General features: G+C 40.4%; 1 protein-coding gene across 7 annotated transcripts in view; it reads right to left on the reverse strand.

Annotated features, from left to right (window-relative positions):
• The window catches only part of map2 (microtubule-associated protein 2), an 80,245-nt gene that overhangs the window by 31,431 nt on the left and 34,224 nt on the right, over positions 1–14,590 (reverse strand). For all 7 annotated transcript variants that reach the window (XM_034297661.1, XM_034297659.1, XM_034297658.1 and 4 more), the window contains 2 exons: positions 11,299–11,542; positions 672–758 (listed from right to left, as the gene is read on the reverse strand). In XM_034297661.1, the coding sequence (XP_034153552.1) occupies positions 672–758; positions 11,299–11,503 (292 nt within the window). In that variant the 5' untranslated portion in view covers positions 11,504–11,542. The remainder of the gene's footprint in view (positions 1–671; positions 759–11,298; positions 11,543–14,590) is intronic.

Here is a 14,590-nt window from a genome sequence, read left to right on the forward strand (position 1 = left end):
AATGTTAACATTATTAGTGCTTTATGTTATTGTATTAAAAATATATAATTATCCTAATTGGGACTTTTCTTGTTTATTGATTAACTGAAAGACAGACTTTTGCAACCACTAGATTGTTATAAATGAGCTGACATACTGACAGACAGGTGTCCCCATTGCTGGTGGCTATAGATGAGCTGGCAGACAGACAGACAGACAAAGACGTTCACACCACTGAGCGGTTATAGCTGAGCTGATAGACAGATAGAGGTTGGACATTCAGACTGCTACTTATTACAGATGAGCTAACAGATGGACAGACAGACATACAGCTACTACAGAGCATATTAAGATTCAGTGTTGATGTGGCTGATCTGATTTGCTCTTGAATTCATCCCCACCACTATCACCATGGACACTATCACCATGGACACTATCACCATGGAAGATCTACTCTGACAGCTGTCTGGTCCTAGCACTGCTCTTCAAAACCCAGAAACACACACGCACACTAACTCACATCTATGCGTGCATACACATAAACAAAAATGCACACACATGCATCTGTACATATACAAATATGCACTGACATTTCCAATAGTTCTGCTTACTGTGAACTATGGTGGGTCATGTCTAGAGAGTGTTGTGCGTGTGTCGGCGTATGCATGTGTGTGTATATTTTCCATGCGTACCTGACGGCAGTCTCGTCTCCTGTTCTCCCTTCAGTACTGCCACCGCCTCGGCTGTCACCTCCTGTACGATCCGCGCAGACACTTGCTCTGTGACACACACACACACACACACAAACACACACACACAGTTGTCAATTAAATGTATATACTGCATCTGACTTATCATCCTGTTGACAGATGATTTACTCAAGCTCAGTACTTATTGACTGATCAATATTTATTATTGATTGATTGTGTCCTGTCTGTCTACTGCTAAATGTTCTCTAAGCAGAGAACCATGGGAAGAGAAAATTAAATAACAGGCAAAATATGCTGTTATTTAACGCTGATATATGAATAGACAATCTACATATACTGGAGGATTGTCAGCCTTCTAACTGCAGGCATCACCATGGAAACTGCTTCAGACAGGAAGACAGAAGCCAAACCTATGGACCAATCAAAGATGGAGCAGGGCACCGGCCTGTGATAAGCTGATAACTTTGAGTCAACAATGTAGTCTGCTTTGTTTTCTGTTGCATAGTGTTTAGCTACAGTGTTCACTAATGAATATACGACCCAGATATACTAGCCATTAGGCATAGGTTTACAGGATAATAATAAACACAGCAGTAATTAAACCACCAAGTAGTTGCATAAGTAATGTGAGTGTGCGTGTGTGAGAGAGAGTATGATACGTTTTGTGGATACACAGAGTTTTATAATAAAGTGATCATGTTCAAAGGGATCACGACACATACTTTATACCCTTCATTCCACACTCAGAAACCTTCGTGTCATGAGCTCTTTTTTAGAGTGTGTCATGACAGTGTCATGAACATGGCAAGCAGTGGAAAGAAAGTCACGAAGATGCACTGTCTAAGGACCCACCACACACGAACACGAACACACACACACACACAGGCAAGCATAATGCAGATACACATGTGCAGCACACAAATACAGGCCCCTATACATCGTCTGGCGACACTCACACAGCCCACCCACCCACACAAATTAGCCCATTCTCTGTGGTTCCATTTTAGATTGAAAGTCAAAGTGCAATACAGGCATGGGCAAATACATAGCACTTCCAAAGGCAATTAAATAAACACAGCAACATACAAAATCAGCTTTGAAAAATGTAAAAGATTGCTTTAACAAATTAAAAGTTGTAAATGATCAGTAAAGTCTTAAACTATCTGAGAAAATAGATTAAAACTCTGGATGTTGAAAATGTAAGAGCATTATTCAACAGCCTAGATGCCACATATTGGATAAAATGCTAAAATGCTTAGAAATTATATCATTTGGCTAATTGTTTATATTTCGCATACCTGAAATACATCTAAAAGGTATACATGTTTGTGCATGGGACTGGCTGTCTCATTAATGTTGATTCAATGTCAACATTAAGATCAAAGAATTCGGTTTTGTTCTCTTATCTCAGTCAATACCAGCCCAGTAATTTAGTGACTGAGGTACCAATCCAAATCCTACATCTGAAATGAAGGAGAGGAAAAGAGATGATCAGAATCACCTTCCAATTACTAATTAAATGTATTATATTAATTAATGGCAATTAAACTGATACATTATCAGTATTGTACTTGGTATAATGGTGCTGCTAGAGTTAGACAACATATATGGACAGAAAACACTAAATCGACACATAGCTGACATCCACATCCAGTCCATACAATGGGAGGAGTATATATGGTAATGGAATATGAATAATATACATGGATGTATGTACACATTTACAGTTCCAGAATATGCAATGCTATCTAGGTGCAGAGAGATGAGCTTTTGAGTGCAATGCATCTACAGTATTTAGTTAACAGTGAACAGTTTGTAGGTAGCATGATGAGACAGATTTGACGGCCACAGCAAATGTAAAGAAACAGTTCAAACATCAGGATTTTGTTTTGTCGTGATTGACCAATACAAACACAGACTGATCAGAGTGGGAGGGGTCAGACAAGATTTTGCCTAAAAGTTCTCCACAGAGACACATGGAAGGAACTGAAAGATAATTGGGCGATAGCTCCAGCCTCGGTCAGATTGATGTAGCATTTTAATCACCCAACAGGACATTCCAACCAAAAGAGCTGTATCTCAACTGGCATGTGATTGCTTTGACCAAGTTCACAAGAGGTTCTTTGACATCCTTTGATTACTATGGTGTCTGACTATCCTGATCTTGCTACAGTACCATAACGTCATCCAAAGTATGGCTACTCAACCTTGCCTCCCTGTCTGCCTCCCTCCTTTCCTGCCTCACCCCAGACAGTCCCTCCATTCAGACAGTCCCTCCATTCAGACAGTCCATCCAGACAGTCCTTCCATCCAGACAGTCCCTCCATCCAATCACTCCATCCAGACAGTCCCTCCATTCAGACAGTCCCTCCATCCAATCACTCCATCCAGACAGTCCCTCCATTCAGACAGTCCCTCCACCCAGACAGTCCCTCCATCCAATCACTCCATCCAGACAGTCCCTCCATCCAGACAGTCCCTCCACCCAGACAGTCCCTCCATCCAATCACTCCATCCAGACAGTCCCTCCATCCAGACAGTCCCTCCACCCAGACAGTCCCTCCACCCAGACAGTCCCTCCATCCAGACAGTCCCTCCACCCAGACAGTCCCTCCACCCAGACAGTCCCTCCACCCAGACAGTCCCTCCATCCATCCAATCGTTCCATCCATCCAATCGCTCCATCCAGACAATCGCTCCCTCCTTCCAGAAAGACAGTCCCTCTATCCAGACAGTCCCTCCATCCAATCACTCCATCCAGACAATCGCTCCATCCAGACAGTCCCTCCCTCCTTCCAGAAAGACAGTCCTCCCTCCCTCACCTAGACCCCCCTCCAAAGAATGGGCAGTGATGTGTCCTGCATCCAAATTAGTTTCTCTAGAAGGCGCACGCAAAAACATGCTCTCTCTTACACACAAAAAACACAGTAATGACTTCAACCTTTTACACAAATGTTAATGCCAATTGTCTACTTCGGTCTCCCTACAGCCCTTTCCGACAGTGAAAAGTAACAGCTCACGACGCACTTACCAACTCTTACCCTATTGACCTAAACATTTTGATAAATTAAACAGTCTAAAATATCAATAAAACAGTTGTATGAAAGAGAAGAACAGTCCCATTATAATCCAAAACCACAAGTACAATCCACACATATATCCAGTCAATGTTATACTGAAACACATTAGCAGGACAGAAAAGGTTCTCCTTACCTGTAGTGGTCAGACCAGAGTACCAGACTGCAGAACAAAGCTAATAACCGATTCCCTCAATCTGAGACCTGAGGCAGCCACAAAGTCAGACACACTGCAAAATGCAGGTTTGCACCACACGGTTGTGTGCGCAGGGGAGAGAGGGAGAGAGAGAGAGAGAGAGGGACCCAGCCGGCGAGATACCGGCGGCAAAACTCCTCCGTGTGTGAACAGAAAGGAGACGTTGTCACAGCAACGCACTATCTAGGTGGTCTGGGCCCTGCCTAATTCTGTGCTTTGGTTGCTCCTTTCCCTTTCCTCCTCATCCCCTCCTCTTCTCCCCTACCCATCCTTTTCTTTGTCCTCTCCTTTCTTACCCATCCCTCTCTCTCTCTCACTCTCTCTCTCACACACGTCCCCTCATCCTCTCCCCTCACGATCTTCTCCCCTTTATCCCCGAATAATAATGTTTGGGAGCGCTTACAGGCCACACCCAAATGGGATGCTGTCAAATAGGATGCTGCCAAACGAACTGACTAACATGTTGGAAGCTGGAAAAGATCGCCCCAGATCAGATCAACGTGTACAGGGTAGCCTAGTGGTTACAGTTATGATCCTGATAAGTGACTGGTGGGTTGCTGGATCCGATACCTGAGCTGACACGGTGAAGGATATAATGGCTATATACTCCAAAAGGATTTTAAAATGAGCAATTGCAATGACGTTACCATCTTAACATCTTTGTGGATCACTTGACTAATCAAAATGATTCGATGGTGTTTAACTCTGTCCAATGACCAGATTAGTCTGAGACATGTCATAAAAGCCCACCACACCCATCGTGTTTGTAGTTATTAATGTATATAGTAAAGCCAGTAGCTAAGAAAGAAGATGTGAACGTGCGACAAACTTTCAAGGTTTGAATAATTTGCCCCACCAGATCCCCCAGATCTACTGCTGGAACACCTTATACAGCAATTAAACACAGAGGTGGTACTTTTTTCACAAAGCCGTGAAAATACCTTTTTGTTATTATAGAAATTACGTTTGCTGTCTATTTTGTTGATCCTACTCCTGGTTCATTGTACTATGCTGAGATGTAACAAATCACAAAAGGTAGTAATAGTACAGTTATTCCACCTTATATGTCTCAAAGAGCATTAAAGAGAAGTAATTAACCTAAAAATACTATAATATTTTGAACAAAAAAATATGTTTTAGTAATTAACACACTGTAATTAAATGGAATTTTGACAATGTTGATTACAGACAGTAGCAAAAGCTGTGTAAATAACATGTCTGTTTTCGCTTGGTTTCGTAAAAATTTGTATTGAAAAACATACAGTTTATTATTGAATGTAAATATTTACAGCATTAATAATCAGGCATGTTCCCACATAGGGGACTGGGGACTGTTTACCTAAAAGAAAATACTGACCATTAATTAAAAATAATAAGAAGTAGTAGATCTTTTTCATAAATACTACCTAAACCGAATGAATTGTTTTAAAGCAGAACATAGTGTGACATTCTACCTAAAATGTTTTCAATTGGAGAAATGGGAAACAAACTAATTTTAATCTGAATAATAAATAATATGTCAAATTAAATGTTAGTCAAAATCCACAGACAGACAGTCATTCCTCCACAGCACCTGGGTTTGACAAAGGACTAGTTGACATAGAGGGCCTACTCACAGGGCAATAACACTTAACCCAGTCAGTTAACCAATAGGCATCAGTTCCTTGAAGCCATGGCCAAGTCTTTGTTGTTCAAGGACATGGCACTTCATCTCTATGCAAATCACTGTAATTTAAGCCAACAGTTGGTGCAGCAAGAAGCACTAACACAGTCACTCTTTTTCTTTCTGTATGTCTCCATCCTTCCTCTTTTCCTCTCACTGTTTTTCTATCCATCGCTCTCTCTCTTCATCCATCTCTCTTTTCCTCCCTCTACATCGTCGTTTTAGACCCCTCGTCCACCTTTCCTTTCTATCCATCTCCATTGCTCCCTCTCTGGGTGGTTATGTTTTTTAACTTGTTTCAGAAGAATGTCAAGAAGCCAATTTCCTGCTTCAATGACTTTTGCCAATCTGGAGGGCTTTGGAGACGGAAAGCAACAACTTGTAGGGTTGAAGTGTGCCAGTCAGCTACAGCTATAACCTCTCTGTCAATCTTTGGTCCTCCCATCCTGTCTACTGTGCTCTGCCATGGCCTCATAGACAGAAGAACAGCAGACAAACACTTCTCAGCAGCAGAAGGCTTGCCACCAACTGATAATGTTCTAGTCTCTTTGATGCCCGCGGTTGATAATCTGGTAAAAAGGAAACTGCTTGCACTAGATGCATTCAATAAGAAAGATTAAAATGGATCAGGTAGTTCTGTCACCTAAAACGCTGACGGTCAAAGAAATTTGTTTCAGTTAGAGTAGCTTTAAGATGCTCAAACAGCATCAGATGATGATCAGCAATGCTTTACCTCTCATTAGAACTCAATGTTATATTGCATGGCATAATGTCATGCAATGTTCTGTTATGGTGGGTGGAGATGTATTATCTGTACATAAGTTAAAGGATTCAACAACGTACATTTCTTTACAAGCAGTACACTTGACATTTGCACAACATGTAATAACACAATGGCTTTAGCGACCTTGCTAAAAGTCAATGTCTTTGAAAGACAGTCATATACCATCCCAGAGACTGTGGGGATTAAATGTCAACAAAGCTGTAAATAGACTTTTGTGCTTTAGTCAACCTATGTTTTGAGCGAGAGATGTGGTGATAGGTAGTGGATATGGTCTGAGGCAGATGAAAGTTATTTCGTATTACGACCATAAATGCAAATTTCCCAATGCTCTGCAAGGTTTTCACATAGCCTTGATTTATTACAGAAGCAATGTTGGTCTATAGCATTTCAAACAATGTAGGTTGCTTAGGATTTTAACCTTCTCAAACAGCCTAAATAATACTCTTTGAAAAGATGTTCCCACATATAAAGTAAAGCCAGGGGATTTATAATCATATTTAAATAGCAGTACAGAAAATATCTATAAATATTACATGATGTCTGGTATGTAGAACACATCGAATTTCATGATTTTTCAACTGGCCTAAAACAATTTCCACACAAGACATCTCAAAGAAAACGTTTTTAACCTGCATACATTTCTATAAAAATCAATCCTGCGCTGGCTGAAAGGGTATTTTAATTGCAAATAGTACCATTGTTTTCCAGGGCATTTAATATTTTAGCATGAGATGATTTAGTCCTCTTACTCCTAGAAACAGATAGTAATAGGGGTTGGCTAAAGTTATAATAGACCAACATAGCTGCTGTAGTAGGTGAAAGTTTTGTGTTGAAATAGCTTTGGTAGGACATGGTTGAAGTGGGGGACATATCAATTGACTTTTTTTTCAGTTACTTCCCAGTAATATGTATTACTATTGTAACCATTAATTTGACAGATTTCAAAAGGTCTGGGCCTTAATGGCATATGTGGTATGAGAGCATAACTGCAAGGGTTACTGGTTTAAATCCTGGTCTGCTGGTTTTTGTCTTCTAATGGAAAATCCATGGATAGTCAGAATGAATTCTTGGCAGTTTTCAGAAAGCAAGTTAATTGACTGCGACATTTACGTTACATTATAAAAATGTGTCTAAATTTCCTTCAAAGCAAAGTAAAAGTTAATTATGTTTGAAGGTCATATAACATCCATCAATTTAAATTTGGCATTTACTGTAACTCAATTAGCATAAGCTTTTATCCAGAGTGAATTACAGTGGTGAGTGCACACATTTTAATGATTATTTTTGTATGATCAAGTAGAAACAACCATTTCCACATACACACTAGATTTCATACTGTAGATTTGTAAGGAAAATAACAAATTTTCCAACAAAAAAGCAGCATGCACCTGGGATGACAATAACCCAACAACATTGCTAAGTTACTCAGCATCCAGTTTGAAAGTCAAATGGCAGAGTTCTTCGAGTGTCACTGCTGATCAACACATAATATGGATGAAAATGTCAAGACCTGGGAAGGAGCATACTGAACTGTATTCTTGATGGTTGAAATAGCACGTCTATTGTGTTTTTTTCTAATGCTACCAAGCATAACTTACACCATCTGCAGTGTTTGACCTGTAAGACAAGGTTACAATTGCTGTACTTATTTGGAAAATGTAGGGCATTTGGATATTAGCTAGATAGATAAAGTTAGCCAGCAGACAATTGGCAGAAAACGGCTAGATAACAGTTTTCTATTATCTAGCTAACTAGGCAGCTAATGCTTGAAGTAATTAATGTAAATTCCTTCCATAACAAAATATAGCCAGATACAGCTTGAGGTTAGCTGGCTAAAGTTACAGAGCAGTTGGACTTTGGACAAGAAAGCAGTAGCAGAAGCTTTGTTGCACAAACGACCCACATTAGAACTTCAACTGTCGATGACAAGCATAACAGCTAACCCATAACTTGGTGCAGTCCATACAATTCCTGAAAATATCAAAAGTGACGCATTCGGTGAATGTGATTTGCCCTAAACATACCTATTTGATATCAGAACACGAATAGAATTGCATTCTTTGTAGCAACAGGATTCATGTGGATTCATTAATATTTCTACTCTGTGCAGCCTTCATTATTTTTATTGTCATTTAGATTAGTATTGTGGAGTTATTGTTGGTGTCTTTCGTTCCAAGGCACTTACATCCAATTTTCTAAAAACAAATTTCCGCTGATATTATGGAATATTGGATGTAGATTAGTGACACAAAATCTAAATGTTATCAACTTTAAATTAATAGTAGCATTCTGACATATACAAGTGATTTTAATCATTTCTGAATGCACTGAAGCCTTTAAAAACTCATACAAATATTGTCCAATTGCATCTAGTGTAGTTTATTTTAATGAAACTCCTGAATTTATTATTCTAACAACGTTGTCAAAAGAATCTGTCACGTGTCTGTCCATAAGGTTAGGGTTAGGTGAACAAATCAAAAGGATTTGCTAATTGCCATTGCTATTAGTGTTATTTTTAATCAATATGACATTAGGGAGTGTGATATACAGCCAATAAGTGTTGGTGTTAGGCACAACACAGAGTGGCTGGATACTTTTAGCAACATACCAAAAAACCCTGAGATGCATTTTTACTATTGTTACCAAAATAACAGGAAAAGTTGTGATGTCATACCATTGTTTTTTAGCCAGTGAGCATTCAGGATTCAAACCACCCAGTTTATGTGGTCTTAGATATGGTAGGGATATTTCAATTGAAAATGTAGCTTCACCTACATAGTATAATGACTGTAGCTGACTGTTTGAGTCCTACCCAAACTGTCCAGACTACTTATGGGAGGTCTACACAAAGGGTACACTGTTTTGTGTGGTGATATAAGATTCCCTTTGTCTGACTTCTTGACCAATAGTTTATGAAATGTATGGTCTTAAACATTGCAAGGAATTCATTATAACAGGTGAGATGAGTCATAGACATAACAAGGCCCCTTTGGGCAACATACTATTGTTAATATAACGGCCTGGGAGGTGAATACAACAGTCAGAAAAGTGAAATGTTTCTTGTGGGTAGCAGGAGGTTTTGTGTGTCAGCAGAAATAGAAATGTAACGGCAGAAAGATTGCAGGGACTCTGAACAAAAGAGCTCTGGCAAACTAAATTGTAGGGGAGCCGGTGCCATGGCAACACAGAGGAAAGTGTGGGGCAGGGTATAGCATGGATGCCTCAGTGTGTGTATGAATTTCTCTGTGTGAATGTGTCTTTCAGCCAATAAGCACAGCCCTGCCTCTTGCTGTGTGGGAGGAACAGTAAACAGTGAAGCACCCTCAGTAGATTCATACTCCATTATTACTGTGGCAATTAAGACTAGAATCTTCTCCCCAGTGATGGCACAAACACACACATACGTACTGTAATGTGCCATTGAAACACAAGATCACTTCCACACAATCCAGAACAAGCAAATTTAGATTTTGTGGTAGAATATACTTCCTATGTATTGGTCTGTGAAGTCATAAACTCCTATATGTCGGAGAATACGATCATTTTAAGAAGACAAACAAGACACTAAAAATAATAGTTATTTTTGAAACACCAACATTGATCATGATTACAATGCATGCTTTCTGAACTTTCCACCATAATCTTTGATAGTTTAGGAGGTATGGGTGCCGACAGCCAAAAACTGCATCACTGGGGTGGAGAAGCAGCGTGACATCATTGCTTGGTGTTCTGGAACATGCCGGCTTGTTCTTTTGGGGGCTTTTGGTTTGATGATTATTCTGGAGACATCTCGTTTGCGTCAAAATCCAGAATACAGAAATACGTACAGTACTTAGACATAAATACACATACATATGTACATATACAGTATCTCACAAAAGTGAGTACACCCCTCACATTTTTGTAAATATTTGATTATATCTTTTCATGTCACAACACTGAAGAAATGACACTTTGCTACAATGTAGCACTGACAGGCTGACCCCCCCACCCCTTCAACCTTAGCAACAATGCTGGCGGCACTCATACGTCTATTTCCCAAAGACAACCTCTGGATATGACGCTGAGCACGTGCACTCAACTTCTTTGGTCGACCATGGCGAGGCCTGTTCTGAGTGGAACCTGTCCTGTTATACCGCTGTATGGTCTGGGCCACCGTGTTCCAGCTCAGTTTCAAGGTCTTGGCAATCTTCTTATAGCCTAGGCCATCTTTATGTAGAGCAACAATTCTTTTTTTCAGATCCTCAGAGAGTTCTTTGCCATGAGGTGCCATGTTGAACTTCCAGTGACCAGTATGAGGGAGTGTGAGAGCGATGACACCAAATTTAACACACCTGCTCCCCATTCACACCTGAGACCTTGTAACACTAATGAGTCACATGACACCGGGGAGGGAAAATAGCTAATTGGGCCCAATTTGGACATTTTGTTCTTGTCACATGAAAGGATATAATCAAATATTTACAAACATGTAAGGGGTGTACTCACCTTTGTGAGATACTGCAGGGGTGTACACACGTTTTATTGCCAGCGGTTTAGACATTAATGGCTGTGTGTTGAGTTATTTTGAGGGGACAGCAAATGTACACAGTTATACAAGCTGTACACTCACTACTTTACATTGCAGAAGTGTCATTTCTTCAGTGTTGTCACATGAACAGATAAATGAGGGGTGTACTCACTTTTGTTAGATACTGTACAGTGGAAGCACAGCAACAAATATAATTACCAACCAGACATAGCAGTGTGTGGATGGGTGTTTGCATGCCCTGTTTAACATTGGTGACAGTGACAGGTGCAACTGTGACCAACCCCCAGACACTTTCTAAACATAAATACTAACCAGACATGCACGTTGTCCCTAAGTGTCAGATATCAGGTGTTCTTACCAGCCGTAACTGCGTGGTCCCCGTTGAAGCCATTTTCTCTAGCGTTATAGGAAGGAGGTGCCGCTCCATGAGCTGTCCCTGACTGGCACGCCCTGTAGGAGGGAGGGTACCCATTAGCCCCGTGGGCTGGGGGGGATGACGGGTCCTTTGTCCCTGATGGGTCCCACTGAGGGGGGCTGTCTTCAGGTTGGCGACCGTCTGCCATTTTGGGAGTCAGTGCTGGCCAGGGGTTCTCTCCTTAAGGCTGGGTAAGGAGGAGAGAACATTCTGATTAATTGGTGTGGTGTAGCGGTGGTCAACAGCTCATTAAAGCTGGTAAGACTGGAACAAGATTGTCGTGTCACTGGTGCTGGTATTTTCTTGGAAATCCCCATAAAAACGTAGAGATGTTTGGATACCAAAAGTGAACCTTTATTAATAAAGGCATTTTTGCATGAAGCACCCATCCAACCGGAATGAGGGAAGAGGAGGAATCTAGGAGAGTGGTTCAGTGCCAAGAAAAACATGAAACATCTATGTTTATGAGCATATGTGTGCTTCTGTGTTTGTGAGTGAGTGTTTGTGCCCAGTAGTACAGGCCAGGCCAGATTTCTGAGGTCAGAACACAGCAGCCTCTTCAAAATTACAACCCAACAGATATGGTATCGATTAAGGGCCGGTGGGCCAAAAGAGGATGATGGTGGTCCATACTGCTACACGTTTTTTGAGATAGAGGGAGAGATCAATAGAGAAGGGGAGAAAGGAAGGGGACTGCAGAAGGAGAGCAGGTTACTTTACTAAAGGGTGAAAAGATGTAGGGGTGGAGGGCTGCACCGCACTGCTGACCGAACTTCACACTTCTCCATGTAGGACTGCAGTTCATGATAATGGAGTGTGTGGAAAGGCTTTGTGTCCCCTCACTCAGCACTGCGTGGAGAGTTCAGGACCAAAGTAGAGCCTGGCAGGGTACAAGCACTCTGTTCAAAACGGTGTACAGTTCTCAGAGTCAAAGACTGATGCCTTGTTTCAGTATGGTTCAGTGTGCTCATTGTTTAAGACTGATAACTGGTTTCAGTGTGATTCAGTGTGCTAATTGTTTAAGACTGGTGCCTTGTTTCAGTAGGATTCAGTGTGCTAATTGTTTAAGACTCGTACCTTGTTTCAGTAGGATTCAGTGTGCTAATTGTTTAAGACTGATGCCTTGTTTCAGTGTGATTCAGTGTGCTAATTGTTTAAGACTGATACCTTGTTAAAGTATGATTCAGTGTGCTAATTGTTTAAGACTGATGCCTTGTTTCAGTGTGATTCAGTAGGCTAATTGTTTAAGACTGGTGCCTTGTTTCAGTAGGATTCAGTGTGCTAATTATTTAAGACTGGTGCCTTGTTTCAGTGTGATTCAGTAGGCTAATCGTTTAAGACTGATAACTTGTTTGAGTGTGATTCAGTGTGCTTATTGTTTACAGCACACAGCCAGATCCTTGCCTTTGAAATAAAGGGAAAACAGAGCACATCAAACTATCCAGCAATAGCAGGGACAAATATACACATAATCAAGACTAAATATACAGTGTGTGTGTATATAAAAGAATATATATAATCAAGATTGTCAAAGGCAAATTAGAAGAATGATAGTCAATAGAAAACAAAAGAACATAAAATGGTCTCAAATTTGGGGAAATTACACTATTTAATTGTTTTAGACTTCTGACATGTTGTCAGAAAATATTGCTCTGCCTAAGGTTTTGTTGTGATGCTGTGATTGCACATATTTTCCTCTACAGGGAGACCTTTTTTCACATGTAAACACTTCTCAATGACAAGGAATTGTTCACAGAGCCTGTCAAGTTTTTAGTTTTCCTCTGGACATGCAGCCAAATCATTCAGAACTCTCAATGTAATGTTGAAGTACGGTCTTTTTCCCATTGAGGGAAATCTGGTTTTGCAGTTAAACCCCACACCTTGTTTTCATGAAGTGATATTAGTTAAATAACTCATTAAATCATTTTACTTCATGTAATTTTTTAATGACATAGAACAGCCTGCGTGCTTTCTGTCTCAGTTCATTTACTGCCTCATTTAGATAATTTCAGTGTTGAATACTCTTAACATTTTGTTCCAATTGACAACTTTGAGCAAATTGCCTAAGATCTGTATCTTCTCTGAAAAGTAATTAAGTAGGTTTATTGTGAGGTACTAGGGTTTATCCTAGGTTTAATGGGCTAGTTTTTATCTCTGAATTGTGAAGACGAACACCAGAGGCTATTGATTATTCAGGAATGTTGTCCAATTTTTGTGATTTCTTATTATGAGATAATGAAACCAGAGAAGGAACCAGGCAAGCCTAGTTCAGCCCCTCCGCCTGTCATGGTTGAGGTTGTGGTAGGACACAGGCGCAGAGTCGATGAAATGAAAATAATCCATGTTTAATTCAAAGGAAGACAAAACAAGCCAAAAGCAGCAACCAGTGACATGGGCTATCCTACACAGGAACAAAACCAAAATGAACCACACTGGTGTGGCAAAATAGGGAACTTAAATAGGGTCCCCAATTGGAGGCAACGATCAACAACTGCCTCCAATTGGGGAGACTAAAAGGATTGTGGCTAGAGGTGCCACCTCCTGTCCTGACTATGCCCCCAGCCCAGCGCAGAGATGGCTAGGGGCATAGCCAGGACGTGACACCGCCATTAAAAGTGATAAATGTTGTTGCCTGGATTCCAACCCAGGTCTCCCATGTGAGTGGCTGTGTCTTTAACCATGACAACATGGTCCTATATATTTGCCCAGAGTAGGTATAGCATCTCGATATTAGATCATTTTGTCACGCATTAACATCACGTCAGGTTAAAATATATTTCGCTAGACACCATTAAGCATTGTGTTTAACTGACTGGCGTTTCTTATTAAGTTTACCTCCACCACAAATAGCATCTATGAAATGTATGGCTTTTGCCACTGGCAGTATTAACAGCTTATTTGCCATTAATAGGGTTAGTATCTAACTTACTACCTGGAATAGTCATAAGAATTTAGAAATTTCTAGTGAGACTGAATAATTATGAACTTTACACAGCCAAAGCTATTTCATGGCACAAAAACATTTGTTTTCCTTTCATTCGTGAATGATATTGAAACCCCTACTCTTTTACTGGTATATTACCCTAAAAATCATGCATGGATGCATACTTCAAAAGTCCACCAGAAATAGTCACAATATAAACAGTTTTATTTTAGGCTTACTATAACCTAGCTACTGAAGTTTGTAGCCAGTGAAGTTTTTGTCCATCCCGAACAAATCCTAATGCCTAATTTG

This window comes from Esox lucius, chromosome 16 (genome assembly GCF_011004845.1).
Source record: "Esox lucius isolate fEsoLuc1 chromosome 16, fEsoLuc1.pri, whole genome shotgun sequence".
Taxonomy (NCBI): domain Eukaryota; kingdom Metazoa; phylum Chordata; class Actinopteri; order Esociformes; family Esocidae; genus Esox; species Esox lucius.